The 22,391-nt window shown below is 53.9% G+C and overlaps 8 protein-coding genes across 8 annotated transcripts; 5 read left to right on the top strand and 3 right to left on the bottom strand.

The window, feature by feature from the left end:
- Positions 1–436: 436 nt before the first annotated feature.
- CTAM01_01343 (uncharacterized protein) lies at positions 437–3,013 on the bottom strand (the record flags this gene model as incomplete). Its single annotated transcript, XM_060517385.1, has 7 exons — positions 437–1,475; positions 1,541–1,943; positions 1,997–2,153; positions 2,208–2,309; positions 2,365–2,463; positions 2,518–2,734; positions 2,793–3,013. Coding segments are annotated over 7 exons (2,238 nt in total), but the record flags the coding sequence as incomplete, so codon positions are not given.
- Positions 3,014–9,187: 6,174 nt separating this feature from the next.
- Positions 9,188–9,771, bottom strand: CTAM01_01342 (RNA polymerase N/8 kDa subunit; the record flags this gene model as incomplete). The annotated part of the gene is made up of 3 exons (XM_060517384.1): positions 9,188–9,236; positions 9,300–9,386; positions 9,449–9,771. Coding segments are annotated over 3 exons (459 nt in total), but the record flags the coding sequence as incomplete, so codon positions are not given.
- A 364-nt stretch (positions 9,772–10,135) lies between these two features.
- Positions 10,136–13,122, top strand: CTAM01_01341 (WD domain-containing protein; the record flags this gene model as incomplete). The annotated part of the gene is made up of 3 exons (XM_060517383.1): positions 10,136–10,470; positions 10,534–11,303; positions 11,360–13,122. The coding sequence occupies 3 exons, from the start codon at positions 10,136–10,138 to the stop codon at positions 13,120–13,122; spliced, it is 2,868 nt and encodes a 955-aa protein (XP_060387844.1).
- A 1,065-nt stretch (positions 13,123–14,187) lies between these two features.
- CTAM01_01340 (2OG-Fe(II)oxygenase superfamily protein) lies at positions 14,188–15,452 on the top strand (the record flags this gene model as incomplete). The annotated part of the gene is made up of 2 exons (XM_060517382.1): positions 14,188–14,387; positions 14,468–15,452. The coding sequence occupies 2 exons, from the start codon at positions 14,188–14,190 to the stop codon at positions 15,450–15,452; spliced, it is 1,185 nt and encodes a 394-aa protein (XP_060387843.1).
- A 430-nt stretch (positions 15,453–15,882) lies between these two features.
- On the bottom strand, positions 15,883–16,370 carry CTAM01_01339 (uncharacterized protein; the record flags this gene model as incomplete). The annotated part of the gene is made up of 4 exons (XM_060517381.1): positions 15,883–15,955; positions 16,042–16,112; positions 16,180–16,251; positions 16,362–16,370. The coding sequence occupies 4 exons, from the start codon at positions 16,368–16,370 to the stop codon at positions 15,883–15,885; spliced, it is 225 nt and encodes a 74-aa protein (XP_060387842.1).
- An 830-nt stretch (positions 16,371–17,200) lies between these two features.
- Positions 17,201–18,258, top strand: CTAM01_01338 (uncharacterized protein; the record flags this gene model as incomplete). The annotated part of the gene is made up of 3 exons (XM_060517380.1): positions 17,201–17,315; positions 17,393–17,525; positions 17,712–18,258. 3 exons carry the CDS (start codon positions 17,201–17,203, stop codon positions 18,256–18,258), a joined length of 795 nt encoding a protein of 264 aa, XP_060387841.1.
- Positions 18,259–18,808: 550 nt separating this feature from the next.
- Positions 18,809–20,398, top strand: CTAM01_01337 (uncharacterized protein; the record flags this gene model as incomplete). Its single annotated transcript, XM_060517379.1, has 1 exon — positions 18,809–20,398. The coding sequence occupies one exon, from the start codon at positions 18,809–18,811 to the stop codon at positions 20,396–20,398; it is 1,590 nt and encodes a 529-aa protein (XP_060387840.1).
- A 1,445-nt stretch (positions 20,399–21,843) lies between these two features.
- CTAM01_01336 (uncharacterized protein) lies at positions 21,844–22,335 on the top strand (the record flags this gene model as incomplete). Its single annotated transcript, XM_060517378.1, has 1 exon — positions 21,844–22,335. The coding sequence occupies one exon, from the start codon at positions 21,844–21,846 to the stop codon at positions 22,333–22,335; it is 492 nt and encodes a 163-aa protein (XP_060387839.1).
- Between the last annotated feature and the right edge of the window lie 56 nt (positions 22,336–22,391).

Below are 22,391 nucleotides of genomic sequence, written 5' to 3'. Positions count from 1 at the left end.
ATTTCCTCCCAGATTGGCCACAATATCCATTGTGACATGTAATGTAACGAACGACGCTCCCAGCCTGCCTTGTTCTCATAACGACATTGAAAAAGACGCACGATTTTCTAGCCTCCCATTGTCCAAGCTCCCAGCGCCAAAATCCGTCCACGATGGGTATCTAGTGCAGTAGAAACGAACAGACGGGCGCTCTCCCCCAGGTATGTTGTGTATTGTTTTGCATGTTGTTTGTGTGTATGTGTGCGTCTGCTTGAAACTCTGGCCTCTCCAAGCAGATTTTTCTTCGCAATCGACCTACCCGCTTTGCTCGGCCTTGTGAGGATGGTGAAATAGGCTGTAATAGTGGTTTTCGTGGGGAAACCCCGAAGAACAATGCAGTTGGGAAAAAAAAATCAAAACAAGAGAAATAGGACAAGATTTGAGGGAAAGTAGGCGTTCAGACCACGATAGTTGTTGATTTCCTCGACTCGCCCTCCTCTGGTGGGAAGCCAAACACGAGCCTGTACAGGTCGCGCAAGAATATATACTGGCTAGATCTTTGGCTCATGTAGTGAACGCTTTTGGCCAGGTCATGCGCCGAGATACGTTTGCCATGGGCCGGAAGCAGCGAGGATCCCCTGAAAGCCGAATCGGCATGCACAAGGTTCTTGTAGTGCTGTAAAAGTGTCGAGTGCGCAGGCAAGGACCCGAAGGAGCCCGTGGGCATATGCTTGACAAAGGCTTGGAGAGCTGACTTCTCGGCTTTACTGTCAAGAGTCGGGTCTCGAGTAAAGCCAACGTTCATGGCAGCCTTAATGACGAGGGCTTTGATGCGGTTGCTGTTGCTGTCCTCGCCTGCCGTAGTCGTTGTTGCCGTGCTTGATGTCTTGTTGCTGCTTTGCGAGTAGCTCGACAATTGCGAAGCGCTGCTTGACCACCGTCCCCCACGTCCGCTGTCAGATGTTGTGCCTAGAACAAGAATATTTGGCACTCGGGGTGAGGAGCTCTCTGGAGAGATCGGCGTGTCTTCAAATTCGGTCACGGGAGTTTCAGGAACTGGTGGCGGCTTCCGTGGCCGTTCCTCGGTCAGGCTTTTGTGACTTTCCCTCTTTGAGTACGATGATCGGTTCGACGCTCTGCTCTCACCTCGAGCAGGTTGATCATACTGCTGCTGATGGCCGAAGAAGCTCGTCTGGCTCGGTCGTGGGGTGTTTCGGTCTGGCCGCACTTGAGTCCACCCGTCTCTGAAGAGGTCGCAAAGCTCCCAGCATGCCTGTACCGCGGAACACAAGAGCTCCTCGTCAGGAGCTCTTCCGTCACGCTTATTCTGTCTCAGACTGAACAGCATCTCGGCAAGTGACCAACACGCCTTTAGCAAAGAGTCCGTCTCATCGGCCAATTCGCTTCGCTGTTTCATCAATCGATGGCAAAGCGTAATATAGAAATCTAAAGTACGCTCCCGGAAGGGTTCTGGGAGGTTCTGGATGTCCTGAGCGCTATAGAGACTGGATCATGGTTAGCTGATTTGTCCAACCCTTGTGGATCTCTGGAATGGACTCACTGGTTGTTCAGTTCAAAACTGACTCTCAAAACAGAATCAGCAACTTCATCCTTCCTCTGCCGGACGTCGAAAAGGGACTGGCAAAAGTCTCGGCAATGATCGAGATTCTCTCGGACGTGGTGATCATAGTGGTCTTCGTCGCGGTTGTCATACAGGCGCTGGCAAAGCCTCCAGCACGCCATCCAAGCTTTTTCGTGAGCATCGGGAGTACCTGAGCTATTGAACATCCGTGTTCGATGAATCGAGCTCAAGTTCGCTAACGTGTTACACAATGTCCAGCACTCTTGGAGAGCGGTTCGTAGAGCCCTGATTTCCGAATCCTCCTGAGGCAAGGCAGGGGTAGCGAAGGGCTCTTCGTCGTAATTTTCGGTATCGGTCTCTACTTCTCTAGCCTCGTCGATTTCTGTTTCGCGTTAGCCCATTCAGTCATAGGATGAGTGTGTGGAATATACAAACTTTCAAGGCTGCTTGTGCTGCTAGACCTTAGCCGGGACGACTCATTAAGCATGTCGTGGAGGTCTTGCGCGCGTGGTGTGGCGCTGTCTAGACTGTACCGAACGGGCCGGATATCTGTGGAGAGAGGAGGTGGTGTAGGCAGTCCAGGGGATCTCGACTGTTCTAGCTCAGTACTTGAATGGCTTCAGGTGGAGCTTTTAGGCAGCCGTACCTTAATTGCATGATCGGTGACGGATGGAAGACTCATTGTATCGGTCTTGGGTGATGATCTCGTGCTGCTTTGATCCGGCTTTACTGTCGGCTCCGTAGAGGCCTGTCCCAAGGTTACTCTCTGCCTGTTTGGGAAAGAGTTTCCATGAGATACTTACCCAGCTATGGAAGCTTTCCGGCGCATGTATGACTGATACGGCTTCTTCACTGCTACTCTGCCGCAAATGATCGGGAATGTTGGTCGAGAGCATCATGAGCTACGATGGGTCAGTCACGCTGCCTGCCTTGGGAATGGCATCCAGAAGACTAACCTGAGGATGTGGTGCCGGATTGGTAACATTAGGCCGGGCCTGAACCTCCTCCGCCTCTTCGTCCTCGATTTCTGTTGTTTCAGTACCTGTTGAAGTGACTGGTGAAGGTCCAACAATATCGCTCGGGCTCATCAAGTTCAAATTTGTCGACGGAACTCTCTGAATGGAGTTGGGGCGCAGAGAATTGCGGCCGGAGTGATCTGAGGCGTTCGAAGACCTATACCCACATATAAGCTTGGGAACTACAACGACACCGTACGACCATAATTGCTTACATGCTGGCGAAAGGGGATTGAAAAGAACCGTTGTCGGGAGATGAGACAGACATATCGTTGTGATGGGAATAAGCAGATATTTGACTTCCGATAGACGACCGGAGGGGGGCTTCGAGTGCCATCGTCAGTCTCTCGACTCGTTCGTATGCGATAACCTTCCGGCACCGACGCAGGTAGTGATGGAAGTCGGCCGGGCTGTCCAGCAGACTGGTATTCGGCGGCTTTCAAAGTCGAGAATGCCTCGGGAGCCCCACGCAGTTTGCTTTCTGGTCGGTTGGGTCTAGTCCTGGGCCGCACTGGTTAAATGGTGTTGGTCGTGATCCTAGAGGCCGTCGAGGCGAAGGAATAAAGCTGTGCTGGAAGGTCTCGTAGACGACGGCCCGGAGATCATCAAGCTTCCAGACTAGCGATAGAGGCTCGAGAGTGAAGAAGCTCGAGAGCGAGAGGGTGGGGAGGGCAGTTTAAGAGGAGCTGTGCCTACTGCTACCTCAGTGCTGGGAAGAGTAACGGTACGGAGACCGGGGTGGCTCCAGGCCGACCCTAGCTGACCGTGTCTGTGCCTCGCTCACGCGAAATATCGACAGGGCCAGGTTTGGTTTCGCTGCGTCGCGGCGGGTCTACTGTGACAGCAGGGGTACCCAAATAGCGATCCTGACGATTGAAGGGACAATATATGGGGAAGGCAAGTTGGCTCGACCTGGGGGCAACGCGACCACGGCCTTGCTGGGAGAGAATTGGGGAATTTCAGAGGGCCAGATCAGGCTGAGAGCTGTACGTCTGTCTCTGCGACCCAAGCTTAGGTAGGTATGCTGCAGTATGCCCGTCTCTTGGGAAGGGCGGTTGAGAGAGAGCTGCGGCTAAGATTCGACCAAACGGGTGACTAGCACGGCTCCACTGACGGCTTCGTCGTCTATGCGGTCTCGGGCAGCTGGGCAAGAGAAGCGAAAGTTGACACAATGGAAAAAGCGGATAGACAGACAGAAGAAGAGCAGGCGACAGCTGATTCGAGACGGCGCGGTTGATGTGGATGTCCAACGTCCACCGTACAGACACCCGGCAGGTGGCACGGAGGCGGGCGGTTCGGTGGTACGGGTAAAGAAAGAAGCCAGCTCTCCAACGGAACGGCGAGAAATTGTTATGATTTGCAGGGAAAGATGACCACCAGCAGTAATAAGAATGGGTGTTCTCGGTGCTTCTCAAGGAGCAAGACAAGCTGGATTTGAGTTGTGGAGGAGAGTCAAGTCAGAAATGTAGAAATTTGTGTGTTGTCTGAATGGTTGACCTAGTTCCGATCCGCCCTATGGACAGGCACCTCACATGGGAATGAATCAGAAGGGGGAGACCAGAAATGGATCGTCGTAGCGTTCGCTGGCAGTTGAGCAGAGGAGAGTGATCCGACAGGACGAAGGGAAAGAAGGCTAAGAAGTCAAATCGTTGAAGTAGAGAGGGCCGAGGTGGCCAGAAAGAAGAGAGGTCCGCGGGGTGGGATCCAATCCGCGAGCTGGGTCGGCCGCACCTCAGTCGGAGACAACCACCGCGGTACCACCACCATCTTTTGCGCCTTCTTCGTTCCCAGGAATACTAGGATACACCATTCTCCACGAACTTGAGCCAACCTTAGTTAAGGCAGGCACCGGGCAGCATGTACATAGAAGGCGATGGATGAACCAGTCAGAGATGCAGCTGCGCGTCTTCTCCCATGGGCATAGCAGCGCACCTCCTGACGGGTTCAACCAGTCAGAGTTGGGCACAAGGTGGTGTCGGTGGATGAGAAGAGCGACGTCGAGCTGTAGGCTGCATGAAGCAGACAGGCGTCGGCGCTTAGCAAAAGGTGGGTCTCGCTTCCGTCCAGTCGTGCCCGTGAACCACAACCGACCCCTGCACTTGACGGCCCCACTTAGGACGGAGGGGCTTGCCTTACACCTTGGAGGGGTGATGGAAAGGCAAGGGGCGCCCGGCCAAGAGGGAAGGAAAGATCCAGAGCCACCACTGCTCCAAAGGAAATAGCAGGGAAGAGAGAAACTTCCTCAGCTGGTTCTCAACCGCCCCGCCGTCCCTTCCAGGCCTGGAGGCAGGCAATGGCTGTTTGCGGAATTAAACGTCAGGTGTATAGTAGGTAAGGTAAGGTAGGTACGAAGGAATATATGGAAGGAACGTATTTGATCATGGGTAGTACGGAGCAGCGAGACTGCCAATTAACCTGGCGAAATGGAAGTGAATGTGGTGGCATTGAGGTATTGTCTGCCAAGGTACCTCACCGAAGATTTGCTTTCTTATACCTCAATTCGACTCTGACGTGGGACAACTTTCACGAGAATTCCTCCCCGTCAATTCCAATTTCTACCCATCGTATCAGAGTCATCTGGAGTCCAAGACAGAGAAGACCCTTTCCTCCATGATTGACCGAAACTGAGGCCGGCGGCGACAAGTTGTTTAGACCGAGCCGGTATGCTGGGCCCAACGGTATCAACCGCGGCCTGCATGTCTGAATTGGGACTTTTGTCCCTCTTCTGATTGCGTGCAGTGTGCCTGCTCGCATATCGGAGATGGATGGGCGGATATCTCTCGCAACCTCCTCTAACGCCCTCTTGTCCCCCATCAGAGAGATTCGCGGGCCAATCTGACGATGCCGTGTCATTGAAGACGCGGGAAACACAGTCACGCTACCTGGAGTTGCTTATGTACTGTGCATTTGGGGGCCGTGACATGCGCGTGCACCATTGTGAACGGCTCTGCCCGTCCGTTGTCGTGGACGTCTTCGTTACCAGTCTCGGTCCCTGTTTGCCGCCCTGGTGGGAATGTGTGTGTGTGTGTGTGTGTGTGTGTGTATGTGTGCGAGGTGGGGGAGCTCCGTTGGGATTTGGGAGCAGACGCCTAACACCTCTTCACTTCAACTTTCAACAGCGCAGGCTGCGGTGGGCCACAAACTCATTTGCCGGCTCCAGCAACGAAATCGAACACTTCCTCGACCTGTACCTTCGACTTTTGACGAGAATTTGGAAAAGCGTGGTGGCAGTCGCTCGGCCGCCCAAATAAACAAAGCCACACCTCTGCCATATGGTCAGAACCGACTTGAGCCGTGTGACTGGGGCTGTTTGCTCCGCGACAATCGGCCTGACCCCGTCAGTAGACATTGGGCCAGGTTTTAACCATTCATCAGGTAAGACCCCGAGAGAGAGGTGGTTGGTGATGTACTCTTATTCATACACCAGTCTTTACTTCACTATCGTGTGTACTACCAACAGAGTGCTAATCGTTGTAGGAGGGTATAAGAACAAGTTCTTCGCGAGCCCAACGTGTCTGCCACGCATCAGACTTCCGCGTTTCGACATTGATGTAATTCGTACTCTGTACTCAAATCCCCGCTTCTCTTTTCTATTCATGGCAACACGGATTCCGATAATCTGGAACGGCGTTTCCTCAGTACCTTACGGATATTGAAGGGGGGGGGGGGGGGATTTGTAGCGGCACCATGCTGCAGTGAGGTGCACCGTTCGACACAGAGTGGGCCCTGATCGACCTTCATTCACACGCTACCAGGTGTGACAGGCCACACCCAAGCCTACCGTTTGTTTAAACCGTCCGTGGTAGGGATTGGATGGAAGCCCGGGCCCGTTGCGGCTTCAAATCCTACTGGCGGGTACATATCCCTCCTTCACCGTTGGTTTTGCGTTGGCTGTTGGTTCGAGTCTTTCTTCGAAAATCTTGCTAGCCAGACTCTGTCACCTGCCCAGGCAGCTGTTCAGCAGCCTATCCAATGGTTGCAATGAGAATTTGGTCGGTTTCCTTGTGGAAGACAGAGTAGGAGATGCCTGACATCCAAACTTGTGACTCAGTTCTTGCAACTCGATGGTCGTTCCTGTATGAAGTAGCATACATAGAATAATGGTACGCTTACAACAAATCATATTCGGACATGCCTTGGAGAACTTTTCCTTGAGATTGGCGTACAGAGTAAGCTACACACATCTCAAAAGCCAAACCCAAGTCAGTTATCCTGGGCAATCGCTACATAGAAACGGGTAACAAGATCCGGCCAAGCATCCCAACAATTATGTTGCTCAAGGAAACCCCGCCCCTGTCAGGGTCCCCGGCGACCCGTTGATGTCTCGCAGACAGACTCATCACCTGACAACAGCTCGCTTCGTAAATTCATCGGCGTTGTAAGTACGCTTGGTAGGCTTCGCAAACTGCCCAGAACCTGGAAGGCGTAACATTGCTGGTCCTCAACACGAACTTTTCATCGTCCATTGAGGCCGTCATTTTCTTGAAGAATTGCATCCCAGCCATCGTTTTAGTACAGTGATAGCCCTGGCTATCATGTAGGTGCCTTCGACTGATCACAGCGCTAGCACGACAATTGGTAAAAGCAAACCACCTCGACCCCAGCGACCCGGTGGGGTGTGCAGCTCCAGCCTCCAGGACCCAGGAATCCGTGGCCGGGCACCAGTTTGCTGATCGTCGATGGAGGGGCCGGACTATTCACCCACCACCCCTCCACGCTTCGAAGGATCAGATACGATGTCAATATCGCCGACGCCTGCGGCAAACTCATTTTCCAGATATCAAGAACGAAAGGGAACCAACTACTAGCCAAGGATGGTATGATATCTTTTCCCTCTCCATTCTCCGTGAACCCTCACCTCCCGAACGCTGGCCTGCGACTAGCCGGGGTCTCTGCTTGCTTCGTGGTATCCCTGACGCCACGACCGCATCACGCATGCAGTTCAACGCGCGTAGGCGCCAACAAGCAGCTCTGCGGACTCTCTACGGCTCAGGACTCCCCATCCGGTATGGCTTTGCTCTGTACGACATGTAGCAAGCTGGACTTATGCTGTATTTTGGACACCGGAGAGCCAGTCGCGGTAGCAGTTGCGCGCTAAAGTCGAATCCTTTCGCGGTTGCGCCAGTCCCTCGAGCTCAGGATTCCGAAGTAAATTTGTACTCATGCGAATACAACTCGATGCCATGGAGCTGTGGGTCTTTGTCACTAAGTTTTGCTTATCTGTGAGCGGTCTTCCGGTTCCGCATATGCGTCAGTCTAGTTCGGCCAGGCGGACGTATCTCCAGACTCTGAACGCTGTGCAGCAAACCAAGGCTTGTTGGAGCTACCCTGTGTCCTGTGACAAATCACCACCATCCGCGAAATGAAAGCTTCGGCGGATATGGCCCCATTCAGGAAATCTGGTTGGTGCATCTCGCGGCAAAAACCACCACTGCGCCATTCCCAGACCCTCGGGTCTTCATGTTAGCCACTGCTACACGGCCAGCACAGCACTTTGCACCCGCTGCCTTGCTGAACCCATGTCCCCGTTGGTGCTTGGAGCATCACGCGAAAAGGAAAAAAAACGAGGAAGAATGGGTCACCATCTACCAGGATTCAACAATCGAAACAAGCACCAGGCAGAAATCGGCAGATTGGCTTGGGCTCTCCCGGGTCGTGTACCCGGACTGCCTGTTTCTCTGCAGAGCCCAGGACAATCGCGGAGGTTCAATCGGTGAACTCCGCCTTGCGTATAATTCTGGCCCCCAAGGTCAGCCTGCTGTACAACGTCACTGACCGGAAAGATGCTGGAGGCTCTTTGGCCGGTACATGCTGTGCTAGAACTGATATTCTTCGTCCATATAGCCCCGTCTCACCACCCACCATATGCCGTTGCAGCAAGGCGCATGTGGTCAGCGATCAGCAGCTAGGCGGACTGACATGAAAGCTACTTTTGCCTACTGGCTGCTACCTCTGCCTTGACCGCTAGATCAAAGTGATGCGCTGCTTTCAGACTCGGAGAGAACCAGTCATTCTGCTAGAGCATTGAAACATTGTTGGGGTGTGACACTGCTACACATGTGAATGCCTGTTTCATAGGTCGCCTGATATAGCTGCGTTCTTTGTTGGAGGGATCTCTCGAAGAGCTGTCACTGTGGGAAACCAGATGGTCGTCCAGCAAACAAATTGGTACTACCGACCAGGCGCTGAGCCCATTGACTAGGACCCAACATGCTGTCTAATTACATGACGAGCGACGTGGAGACTAGTAGAGTCATCTGAGAGAATTGAGACCTTCCGAGATAGCATTCCTGCGTACAATTGCAGCCACGGTCAATTTCCATGTGGCGGGGTTGCATCCGGGCCTGTGATTGTCTCGATGCCAATCGATACGCCTCTTGCCACCACTTGCTGAGCTTGCTTTGAGGTGGCTGGTTCTCGCTGCCTGTAGGAGTCGGAGACGGGGGCTTTCCATCTGTACTGAAGGACATGTTCGCTGACGCTCCGTCACGGCTCGAGCACAGCTTTTCTCCTATTCGCGCAGCGGCTCTGCCTTCCTCGAGAATCCCTAACGCCTTGCAATGCCAATGTTTTCCAAAAACTCCAATTCGTGAAATCCATCCCGAGCACTTTACGGGTTCAAGGACATCTTCTTCTCGTTGCGACCGTCCGGTGTGTACCTGTAGGGGTTTGTAAGCTTTCGAGAAAACGATTCGGCGCATGCTGCTCGAGGGTACACATACTTGAGAAGCTTCTCAATAAGGTCGACGTGGGTCATGACCATGCGGCGGCAGCAGTAACGCTTCAGGCCAAGCTGGTCCATCGCGTCACTGTTGACGTGAATGTTAATTATCGTGTGTCGCAATCCAGCATCGCGATCGTGGTGACTCACCCATCCGTAATGCCGTCGTCGATGAGCTTGAGGTAGCGCTCCCACAGGTCTCCGGTGACCTGACAACAGAAGTTAGATACCAGGCGTCCATCGCATGCAATCATCTGTGCAGACGAACCTTGCCGCAAGAGAAGCAGCGAACGGGGATAATCATTGTGCCTGAGAAAGTCGGAAATGGAGCTGTGGCAGTTTGACGTTTGTTCACTGAGAGACTGTAACGGTTCCGGTACGTCGCTTCTCGAGGTGTTGCGTGGTTTGAGGTCCTGGGACTGTTGCCTTCCGAAATCGTCGTCGCCGTCGTCAAAGAAAACTTCCGGGACTTTCCTGTCGCAGTGGAAGGCGCGCGACCAGGCGGGAGAACAGAAAATTTGTCGGTCCGTGATTTCCTCCGCTGCTTATCTTATCGGTGTTGATTGTGGGGGAGCTCCACCAATTGCATGGCCGGGCGACTGGGCGGGACCAAAATTTCTTTGGGAACTCTCGAACTTTTTTTTTTTCTTAGTAGGAACGAAAGAAGGGTCGTGTGTGCGAAACAGAGCAGGATTGAAAGCCAGAGACTACCGAACGAAGAATAGTCTCCAGGCCGCCGCTTTCCTTCCTTGTCTCCTCGCCTCGAGATATTTGCGACTTCCAATTGCCCGTACTTGAAAATCGTTCTCGGCTTTCGCGCAAATTCATACCTACACAATGGCTGGCCCTTCGACCCCGAGAAGTCGGGAGGACCAAAAGAAGCGTAAGAGAGAGCAGAATGAGAGGGACGGACAGGCGAAGCGCCTTCGGCAAAAGACAAAGACGGCGGGCAAAGCAAATGGCCAAAAGAACGGAAACACCGACGCCGACGACCTCCGCGACGGCGCCTTGAATGTACTTTCGCAGCTCCAGAAGAACCTTACCGACGATCAAATTGAGACCGAGCTAGTTAAGCTCGGCGACACGGAGTCTCAGGAGGCGGGATGGCAGGTTTCCCTGCCAATGGGCGGCCGAATGGCTGACATCGATCCCATCTTTGCCGAGAACGAGAAGTAGGTGCCAACTCAGCAGGCGTTTCTTGGTCGACTTCTGGTGTCTAACATGAGGGGAACCAGGTACCTGATCGTCACTTACAACACATCCTTGCAAATCTACTCAGTGGCCGAGTCACTACTGATCCGAAGAATCGCCCTCCCGGTGGTCCAAAACACATACGCGGAGAAGTCGTCTGCACCCACGATCGTGGCCACGCGCCAGTCGCAGCTCAAGCCCGATTTCCTCTGGGTGGCCTGTTCTGACGGCAGGGTCTGGCGGGTGAACTGGAAGAAGGGAACCGGTGTCTATGACGAGTTCCGGACCCAGTCGCAAACGGCGCTGGACCTGTCCGTGGCATCAATCGAGGGACAGAAGAAGACAACGGAGGTCCTGTACGTCTCGGAGGGGAAGAAGCACGCCAAGGGCGAGGTTGTCGCATACTCGGGCCCCGATTTCAAGCAGCCCACCGCCGAGGTCCTTTTTGCTACGAAGCAGGTCGATCAGGCGATTCACTTACTGCGCTCTAGTCCCAATGGTAAGACCATTGTCGGAGCTACCAAGGACGGTCTCGTCGTTGGAACACTGACGCCGGAGTCCGAGTGGGAGTTCTTCACGTTCGATACGACCGATATTATCTGCGCCCTCGACATCCGGGTTACACACAGCAAGGACAACTCCCTCGTCCTCGACCTGATTGCGGGTGGTGCCCGAGGTGCTATCTACTTTTACGACGACATCCTCAGAAAACTGCAGAACCTCAACGGGCCAAAATCTAAGAGAGAGGCTCTCACGAGCCGCAAGTTCCACTGGCACAGGAGGGCTGTCCACAGCGTGAAGTGGTCAAAGGATGGTGAGGACTTTCAGTCGCCAATGACTATCATCTGCAAACACTAACATGCGCTGTAGGTCAATACATGATTTCCGGTGGTTCGGAAAATGTCCTCGTGCTCTGGCAGATGGATACCGGCAAGAAGGATTTCCTCCCTCACTTGTCGGGAAGTATCGAGAACATCGTTGTGTCCCCCACTGGAGCATCTTACGCAATCCACTTGGATGACAACTCTGCCATCGTCTTGTCCACGGCTGAGATGAAGCCATCGACGTACATCTCTGGTATTCAGTCCGCCGCCCGGTTTACCTCGACGCCAAAAGACTTGCTCGTTAAGCGTGTCTGGTCTGTTTCCGACGAGGTGCGGCATCCAGTTCCTGCGGCACTGAATCCTGCCGAGCCATCAAGACTGTATGTCTGCACAGGAACTGGCCAGCAGTCGATGTTGGCTGGCGAGATCCAGTCAGCACCTTTGTTGCAATCATTCGATATGGAATCGTTCCGGAGTGTCTCAAAGCAAGCTCTGGCAAGAACCCAGCCGACAGATGTTAATATCACGTCAAAGGGTAACCCCATCTCAGAGCCTCGTATAACCCATGTCTCATTCTCGCAAGACGGCAGGTGGTTGGCGACCGTTGATGACTGGCAACCTCCTAAGCGTGATTTGGAGAAGGTGGCACCAGAAGCGCGCGAGCAGTTTGTAAGAGAGAGGCGCGAGATCTATCTCAAATTCTGGTCTGCGACTGCTGGCGAAGAGCACTTTGCCCTGTCTTCCAGAATCAACAGCCCGCACGTCACAAGTCGGCCAGAGACGGTCCTGGCGCTCGCAGCAGATCACACAACGAACAGATTCGCCACCCTCGGAGACGATGGTACGGCGCGGATATGGCAGTCAAAAACAAGGCAGCAAGATGGTATCGCATCCAAAGACAACGCCGGCGAGGTCTTGCACTCGTGGTCATGCACTGTGGCCGTGGGTCTCGGAGGCAACGTGGGAGCTGATGCGCTGACCACCACTGGAGAGACGACGGGAGAGCGTAGCGGCAGCCTGTGCTTTTCCGAGGACGGCTCGACGCTTTTTGTTGCCTTTGGCCACTCAAACGACGGCGGCATCTATGTGATCGATACCAAGACTGGTGAGATTAGGTCGACACTGGAAAACATGTGGAAGGGTCACATTCGCCGCCTTCAGGTTCTCTCCCCGTACATCATCACCCTCTCGGATGACCTGAGAGTGTTTGATGTGGTCGCCGACGAGCTGCAGTACGGCCTCCAGCTGCCGAGCGGCCGCAACGCCACGGCAGTGAAGGAATTCAGTCACTTGGCTGTTGACCGTAAATCACGGACGTTCGCCGTCGTCGTACCTGGCGGCCAAGCTTCGCAGCTCGCAGTCTTCAAGCCGGAAGAGCCTGCGCTGCTGTGCGTGAGGCGCATCCCCCACCGTATCACCAGTCTTGTCTCCACCGGAAGCTCATCAGGCTTCGTCGCAGTCGATGACGCGGCGCAACTCTGGTCAGTCGCCGAGGCCTCGGACCCCGCAGCCGTCGCGCTCTCAAGGCCGTTGGAGGACATGCAGCTGGATGGTGAGCCGGTTGCCGCAGACGTGGTTCTCGACGACGCCATCGAGGACGAGGAGATGGCCAGCGACAATGAGCAGGAGACGGAGGCTGCGAACGGAGAAGAGATGGATTTGGATGATGACGACGCCCAACCGGCCGTCATCAACAGGCAGAAACTTGCCGAGCTGTTTGATGCGGCGCCGGCTTTTGCCATGCCCTCGGTTGAGGACATGTTCTACAAGGTTACGGGTTTATTGGCGACGAAGCCTCTGGGATCATGAAACGGCTAAACAAAAGTTGTCAAAATATGTGCATTATACCCGATAATAGAAGAATGTAGTAAAAGCATTTGGATCTTCAAGGGTTTCTTGTGGAAATGTTCGATTGACTTGGCCCGAGTACTAGGCAACTCCCTTTAGTTCAAGGCTCTTCGCGCACTACTGGCGTGCTCCTCATCACGGATGCGTTGTGTCTGTACACCTTTATAGACTGTAAGGCAGGGCAGGCACGTACGACCGGACCGCCTGGCTCATCGCACCTTCCTATACATGTCACCAGAAGGGTATATAGACCCCCTCAATCCCATTCCTGTCACCAGCCAGCAGGCGCCCGTCTAGGTCGACGGGTCAGGTCAAACTGGCTGGGTGGTGGAGTGGTTTATGGTCAACGATCAAAATTTCTAACGCCAACCAGCCTTACTCGACGACAGGCTTAGCGAGTACCCGAGTTCGAATCCCAGCATGAGCACCAAGAGATGTAGCCACACCGGTGGTGAACTCTTTTTTTGGTGTCTAGGTGATTTTGGACTGGTAGATATTGGAGTCACTTGGTCACCATGGCGCATGAATATAAATAGGAAGAAGAATGAGTTGTTCAAGGTGGTGTTCAGGGTCGTGGCTCTATAACTTCCAGTCAAGGAAGATGTTGTACCGTTTTCGCGTTTTCGCGTTAATCGGCGCCTGTGAGAGTTGGGCAGTGGTCAGATGGAATGTGAATATGCGCCGGTTATTCGGTGACCCTGCCGTGCCGAAATGCGGGGCAAGCCGATCGGCGAGGTGCCCCGCCGCCCGCATTACGCCATCCCGTTGCCCAATTGCTCAAACGACGGCTTACTTGAACAGCGGCGCGCCAAATGCTGCGACTTCGCATTCATCTTATCCGGATCATACCACTGATGTCTGGGTAATTACTCAACACGGATATCGATTCAATAAACGATCTACCTATCTAAATTGCCTTCCCTAAGTTCTTCCTAGTTCAGCCTAGGCCTGCCTTTTGTCTTTTGATCTCTCGACCGGTTTTGAATTCCTGTAGAGTATGAGACAGCAGCAGTGAGACACACAGCCATGTCTTTCACATCCATTCCGATCCTCGACCTCGCCTTAGCGCAAGATCCCGAGACGAAACCACAGTTTCTTATTGATCTGCGCCATGCACTCATGGAGGTCGGGTTCCTGTACCTCAAGAACGTTGGTATTCCCGACGAACTGTTCAAGAGGGTGATTAAAGAAGGCAAGGGCTTCTTCGATATACCCACTGAGGAAAAGTACAGTGACCTCCTTTGATTCAGACGATGATGCTCCAGAGTGTAAATCGGTTTGTAAGTGTGCTAACATTCTTGATTAGACTAAAAATCGAGATGAAGAACGCCAAATCCTTCCTCGGCTACTCCCAGCTCTCAGCAGAAATCACAGCAGGCAAGATAGACCACCGCGAACAAATCGACCTCTCGACAGAACACCCGCTGCCGGGACCAAACGACCCGCTCTACTACAACCTCCTCGCCCCAAACCAGTGGCCCTCTGAGTCCGCGCTCCCGGGCTTCCGCGCCACCTTCACAGAGTACATGGACCGCATGGGCCAAATCTCCATCGCCTTCACCTCCCTCATCGCCGAGGCCATCAAGCTGCCCGCCGACGCCTTCAACAAGTACTTTGACGCCAACCAGCAGCACAAGCTCAAAATCGTCAAATACCCAGACCTCCAAGAACTCGGCATCACGGATCCCAAGATCCAGGGGCAGGGAGTCGGTCCGCACAAGGATAGTATGCTGAGCAGTTACCTCTTGCAAGCGAGCCACCACCGCGGGCTGCAGGTGCAGAACGTCCGCGGGGAATGGATCGACGCGCCGCCCGTCGAGGGGACGCTGGTTGTGGCCATCGGGCAGGGATTAGAGGCGTTGACGCGGGGCGTCTGCGTGTCGACGACGCACCGCGTGCTCAGCCCGCCTGCCGGCGAGGGCGCGCGGTTCTCAATCCCGTTTTTCCAGGGAGTGAGAGGGGACGCCGATTTTGAGGACCTCGAGACCGTCGGCGTCGGGCGGGTGCCGGAGGATATCCGGGAGCAGAGGCGACTTGTGCTGGAGAAGAACGGCGGGACGAGGCTTGATGATGTCGAGTTTACGTTCCGGAAGGGCGGGGTGGCCAAGACGCTTGGGGAGGCGACGTTGAGGAATCGGGTCAAGAGTCATCCAGATGTAGGAGAGAGGTGGTATCCGGACATCCTGGCTGCTATTCGCGAGGAGCAGGCTAGAGCTGCTGGCGGTGGTGGCGGAGAGAAGGATGTCAAGGGTGTTCCGGAGGTTTCGTCGGTTCCTGTTCCAGCGCATTGAGAACTCGCAGTGAGAGCGATATGTAAGCTTCATGAGGATCCTCTCTCCTCGCGGTAGTAGTAACTCAACAGACCCATATCTGGATGAACTCGTCGGTTGTACCCGCCGAGAATCCAGCTCGCACTATGAAGTCAGCAATTTCACACAGGTCATGAGAGCAAATAAGCTCGACCGTGATGAGTGCCCCAAGTTGTGAAAGCGTATGTTTGTACTCGTTTAATCGTGTTTTTTTTCTTGATTTTCCGAAAATAAAGAGGGCAAGATTTCAAATTACGCCTTTTCGCTGCATGCCCCGGGCCAGATCTTGACCGAATCCGCCCACCATTTCTTCAACATCAGGCCGTGCCGCCATGCTCGTCCCGGAAAACTCCTCACAACTCCGTTCTGTTCGTGACTCCTCGTACCCTCCGTGTCTCTTCTCTCTTTCTAACTATGCGGCAACGAAGGCGGGGAAGCAGTCGGCGAGGCCCTTGCTGTGCTTGTTCTCGGCGTGCTCGGTGAGACTGTTGCAAGAACACGATGTCAGTACGCTGGTTCGCAGACATCCAAAACTACATTGGAGAGGAGGGGCGCGAGGGTTTTAACTTACGCGGGAGCCTTGGTGGTCTTCAAGAAGGTGGACTTGCAGATCTGGCACTGGATATCCTTGGCGGCGGCGTTCTAGTCGCAAAAAGTGTCAGTCGCTGGAATCTAGGAAGAGTATTGATTGCGGATGAGTGTTACGTACCACCTTGAGCTGAGAGCCCTTGGGCTTCGCGTCCTTGGCGTTGCGATCACGCTTCTGCTGAGCCTTTGCGCCCTGGTTCCCCCAGAATGTCAGCATCAAATCTTTGCCCCTCATTTTCATGGTTTCCACCGAACCCTGATCAGCGGTGGGGTGAGGGGAAAGGGTCCGTTGGGTGTACATACGTTACCCATTTTGATGATATTGGTCGGAGGTTGAAGTACTGTCGGTGGAGCGAAGTCGAGTGTAGGAAGTCAATAGCAGTCGTGAACAGTTCGTGAGAATTCGGGAAGTGAGGAAGGAAAAGAGGCTCAGGCGGGCGCAGACCGACTGGCCTTCTTTTTTTTTTTCCACCTGCCCCTCGGACGACCCCGTAGCGCTTCTGCATGGATCGGCATTCCAGACCGTCTTTGGGCACGCCGCACGGTCCTTCCGGGCCAGTAGCGTACCAGTCGCACTCTCCACCTGGGGTCTTCACCGACGGCACACTATGAGGGGGTTGTTTTTGCTGAGGAAAGAGTTCGGGCCGGAAATTGTTTGTAGCGGTCCGGGAATGTCGCTACAGAAGCCGTTTCATCTAGTCTGGTCTTCCATCCTTTCACATGCCCGAATAACTGGCATTATCCGAATTCTATTTGTCGTTCGTTTCGTTTGAAAGGACCCATTTTTCCCAATAGAGTTACAGCTTCCACTCAGCTCCTCTGTGGCTTTCTGACCCTACCTCCTACCTCAACGACGAGCCTCAGACGAGTGGGATTGTACCCAGGCCTTACCTAATCATCTTTTATACGGAGCACTTTGGCACCACACTCAGTGTGGTGTCTGGCTCACCTAACGTCGAAAGAAGTTACTATCCTCGCGATCTGATCCAAATCTCTGCTGCTTTCAGCAGCGCGTCAATCTTTGTGTTCTGGGAGCTTCATTTACACCCTACTCACACCCTTGCCGTACTCCTTGAGCGTCTCTTTGCTCCGAGAACCCAGTTGCTCGCGATCCCAGACGTCGTTAAGGAACGTCGCGCATTATGGCGACCTGGACTCCCAAAGTTATGTCACCGGACAAGCTATCTGCTAAGGAGTTCAAACATTTGCTCTCGGAATACGAACCTCTCATCGAGTCCATTTCATCCACCAAAGGCGGTATGTCGGCCCTGGATCGCGGCTCTTCCCCGCAGAATCGTTGAGCTTGCCAGCAGATTCCTGACTTCTCTACACAGCCAAGCCTGGCCAAAAGACCCTGAAAGAATTGGATCATTTCCGATTTGTTGAGGCCCCGACACAGTTTTCTGAGTATGAGCCGAAGCGTGTGATGGACCATGACGACGTCAAACTCCTAGTGGAATGGAAGCTGTAAGTGCAAGCCTTTTTGGTCGCGCGTTCCCCGACGACATGTCTATGCGGAGCTTCAGACGGGGCTGTCGCTGCAGGTCCCCGTTTTCTATATTTTCGTATAAGTGTGTGCATTTGTTGAGTCATGTGCGCCCCAATTGCTGTAATGGTTGGAAGAATCGAGTGATCTGATTTTTTTTGCTGCAGCCGTCATGGGACATTCCGTCCAACGCTCATGAAATTTGTGTCATCCAACGATTCTTCGACTGTTGCGAAGACTATCCAGGACGCCATTGCGAGCTATCAAAGTACATCGGACCTTTCAGCGGCTTTGGGTATCCTAACCAAGTTGAAGGGCATCGGTCCCGCGACAGCTTCGCTTCTTCTCGCGGTACACTTTTCTGAGAAAGTCATGTTCTTCTCCGACGAGGGGTACTACTGGATGTGCAACAATAACCAAAAGACATCACTCAAGTACAACATGAAGGAGTACGAGTCTCTCAACATCCAAGTAGAAAAGCTCACGAAAAGACTCAACGTGTCTGCCCTAGACGTGGAGAAAGTAGCCTACGTCATTTTTCACCAGGAAGGAGTTGATCCCAAGCTGGCGCTCAAACGCAGTCTTTCAAAGGCTGCAAAGACGGCCGCTCCGCAGACAAAAGCGGCAGCACCCGAAAAAAGAAAGAAGAGCCCCGAAGATGTAGTCGAGGACAAGATGCCAGTCAGAAGATCGAAACGCGGGAAGGCTGCGTAAGAAGCTTAATGTGGTCAGCGTTCGGATGGTGAACATCGGACCCGTTCGAAACACGGCAGCTGGGAACGACAACCCGGATGATATGGTCCAATCCGCAGCGATGGATCTGCTTGAGGTTGGCACTTGATGCATGCGTCCACAGCCTGAAGGTGTGGTAAACGTTGCATCATGTGTCCCGGGACTGGGCTGAATGGAGAGTCGGAGACTGGTCTGGAAAATGGGAACTAGAACCCTTACCATGCGGCTACTTTTCACTTGTCAGTCAACTCTCCCATTGGTCTTGTATCCAGGAACGAGGTTCAATGAGGTTTGTGGCGGCACAGCGGCCCGGTTGTAGCGTTGTCAGCGACTAGGAGTTTCCCCCACCGTTGAGCCGCGGCGACCCGACCTTTTCCCGGCCCCGCGTGATCCTGACCCCGGAACCTTGTCGGCGGCGGGGCCCGATGCCATCGCTCTAGGAACATGCTCCAACTCGTCCATTTCACGAACAAATACAACACGGAGCTTCTGCAAGTACCACCCGGTACGTTGCAGCTATTCACGCTGCAACATGGAGGACGACATGTTCCAAAATGAATATGGGCAAGGCGATGACACGTCGCCACTGCCGGACCTGGATTTCTCATCCATCTCAGACGACCTACTTTCTCAGTTCCTCTCACCCTTTGATACCCCCAGTCTGCTTTGGTCACAGTCTTTTCCCATAGCTCTGGACAATCACCCACGAGGCTTCATGCGCGCCGACGAAATTTTCACCGAGAATGGCGGACCGATCCCGCTGCCACCGAGATTTGCTCAGATCAAGCGGAGCCTGGTCGCCGGCAAGGAGCACGCCATAGTGCAATCATGGGAACGCTTATTAGTAGCTCTTCGAGCCGAGATCGCCGTCATTGGCGTCAGGAAATCAGACATCATCCCGACCATCGACTTCTCGGAGCTCCAGAACCATGCCCGCGTGTCCGAGTTCACCGCCAAGCTCCGGCGCCGAGGTGGTGCCATCATCCGCAACGTCGTACCGGCCTCCGAGGCTCATGCTTGGCGCGAAGAGACGGAGACCTACCTGTCGGAGAACCCGCACACCAAGGGCTGGCCGACGCGCGACCCTCACTTGTTCGGCATCTACTGGTCCCCGTCACAGATCAAGGGCCGGGCCCATCCCAACGTCTTGGCCGCTCAACGATTTCTAATGCGGCTTTGGCGCTCTCGGGACCCCAGTGCTCCTGTGGTGGCTGACCTGCCAGTGGCATACGCTGATCGATTACGAATCCGAACCCCAGGCGACGAAGCCTGGCATCTGAATGCTCATGTGGACGGCGGCAGTGTCGAGCGGTGGGAGAGTGATGGTTACGGGAACGCTGGGACGTACCAGCGCATATGGGACGGCAAATGGGAGGACTACGATCCCTGGGATAGCAGTACGCGGCTCAGAGTCACTTCAGACCTCTACAACGGCGCGGGCTCATGTAGTATGTTCCGCATGTTCCAAGGCTGGCTTTCCATGTCCGACATCAACCCGGCCGACGGGACCCTCCTGCTTTGCCCCATGCTCCAGCTCGCCACTGCCTACTTCCTCCTACGCCCCTTCTTCTCACCGCGCAACCCCTCGCCAACGTCTCCCAACTTCCTCGCACGCGAGAATTGGGCGCTGGACTTTGCCCAGACGAGCATCATCCAGGGCGCCGTCCCTTCCTACACACAAGAGCTTAACTCGGCGCTCCACCCCCATCTCCAGCTAGACAAATCCCTCGTACGCATCCCGCCCGTGCGGCCGGGCGACTACGTCGTGTGGCACCCGGACATGGTATACGGCGTCGACAGGGTGCCGACGTCGTCCGCGCCCGCGACCATCATGTACATCCCGGCCTGCCCCCTGACGCAGACCAACGCGCTGTACCTCGCCCGCCAGCGGAAAGCGTTTCTCCTCGGCCAGCCGAGCCCCGACTTTGGGGGCGGCAAGGGGGAGACGACGCACACGGGCCGGCCTGGCACGCAGGAGGTTAGCGACGCGGGTGGGGAGGACGGGTTGAGGGCTATGGGTTTGCTGCCTTGGGAGGATCAGGAGAGCAGGAGTCCGACGGAGAAGGCGCTGGTTGGGATGGCGAATGCGATTCTGTTTCCAGAGAGCTATGATATGGTTTGAGCATTTTTGTTGAGAAATGGAGCGTGGGGTTTTGCATGGCGTTTGGGTCGATTCCTGGGTGCATATGGGAAGCGACTTCGGTAAAGAAAAAGGGTTGGGAAAAGAGAGTTGGCAGTATAATAGTTTAGATTGTCAAGATGGCGTCTGAGACAACGAATCTCATGTATTATCCAGGTGCCGCCTCCATTTCACGGTGGCCTTGATCCTGTCGGCCACGCTTTTGCAGAAAATCACCAACCCCGGGAAAGGAGCCATAACTGCTGTAAGACTCCGCCATGACGTCTCTATTTAAAGGCCTCAGAAAGACACCTCGTCCCTACTCTGACTGATGAAATGGCACTATCTGGCGTTCCATTCACTCCAAGGAAAAGTAGGTGCTTTCAATAGAAGAGTCCAAGTCTATGTGTACTGATCGCTTGATGACCATTATTAGATCCGAATATAAGCTTTACGGCATCTTCAAGTAGACCAGTAGTCGGCGAGACGTCCATTGAGCTTCGGGTACCCTGCTGCCACGTTGAGTCCTGACAATAACGGGTGGATGTTCTTCATACAACCAAGCTCTCTCCTCGAGAGTCCGTTCTGGCTGTACATCAACATCGTGAACATTTAGGGAGCATGCAGTGGCCGGGTATCTTATCATCCTTTTGGCCAATCAACAACACGCCGTACGTTGCGCTGCCACTTCCCTGCGTCTCATGGCAGGGAAGACCTCGATATCAGTCGCTATGTGAGACTACAGAAAACATATGCAAACATCGCGGATCTTACGTTCAGAATGCCTTACTCTATTAACCAACCAGGTTTCTTAGTCGGATATGCACTTTTGCAACGCTTCCCACGACAAGTCTGCCTCGCTCATATCATGGGCTGCGGATACGTGGCCAGCGTCCTCAGCGAGAGGCAGATTCGCCCAAACCTGTCGTCACTGCATGTGCTAAGGTTGCGGCGGGGTTACGATCACTCAGCGCTGGATGTCTCATTGGATGGGTTGTCTTCCAAAACCGCCTTGCGTTGTAGAGCCTGCCGCAACGAAGATGCAGCCTGCAGCAACGAAGATGCAGCCACGTAGTAGCAACACTTCATGGCTGTTTTCTAATGTAGGGAAGTCGAAAAATCTGTCAATGATTATCAAAACTGTGTGACAGCCTACAGCAACCAACACACAGCCTGCCTGCATGATGGCGGACCAGACGCCTCAACATGTCGAGCTTTACGAGGGCGGTTGCGCTTTTTGTGGCACTTCTAAGTCCGAGGCCCCCCGATATCTTTGCATGGGTGCCTGGGGAGGAGAAATGAACCCGAACAGAATCTTTTTAGTATTCCCATCGTCCGTCGAACGTCGAGTGTCCGCTCGGAACCCGTCCTCGACAACGTGCCCAATGTCGGCTTGAGGATCACAAGCAGTTTTCGGACAACCATTTCAATCATTTGGCTGTTCTGCTATGGCCGACCCCTTGAGCATCGCCGCAAGCATTGCGGGGCTTCTGTCTCTTGCGGACATCGTCTTTCTGCGCTTGTCCAAGTATATCAAGTCAGTCAAGAATGCCGAGAAAGAGATCAGCGATCTATGCAAAGAAGTTAATTTGGTTGGGGGCACTGTCAATATGTTGTCGCGATTGGCAACCTCCCTGGAGGCGGAGGACGAGTCTCCCATTCAGGGCTTCCGAATGCACCACGTTGACGGTTGTGCAGCGATCCTATCCGAGATTGTCAACAAGACGAAGAAGTACGAAGACAAATCAGGAGGAGGACTCAAGAAACTCTTTTGGCCTTACACTTCTTCGAAGACCAAGGAAATGCTCGCAGACCTATCGCGACACAAGGAAAACATGAATCTTGCGTTATCAGCTACTTCATTGGAGGCATTACTGCGTTGTCTCGCTAAAGAGGAAGAAAGAGAACGAACCGCGACTGCAATACTAGCCGATGTTTAAAAAACCAAAGAGATTGCAGTACGGATTCAAGAGGATACCAGAAGACGGCGAATCCT

This window comes from Colletotrichum tamarilloi (assembly GCF_030869305.1).
Source record: "Colletotrichum tamarilloi strain Tom-12 chromosome Unknown Scaffold_3.1, whole genome shotgun sequence".
Taxonomy (NCBI): domain Eukaryota; kingdom Fungi; phylum Ascomycota; class Sordariomycetes; order Glomerellales; family Glomerellaceae; genus Colletotrichum; species Colletotrichum tamarilloi.
The sequence above is the reverse complement of the archived record's forward strand: the minus strand, read 5'-3'. Positions and strand labels throughout refer to the sequence as shown.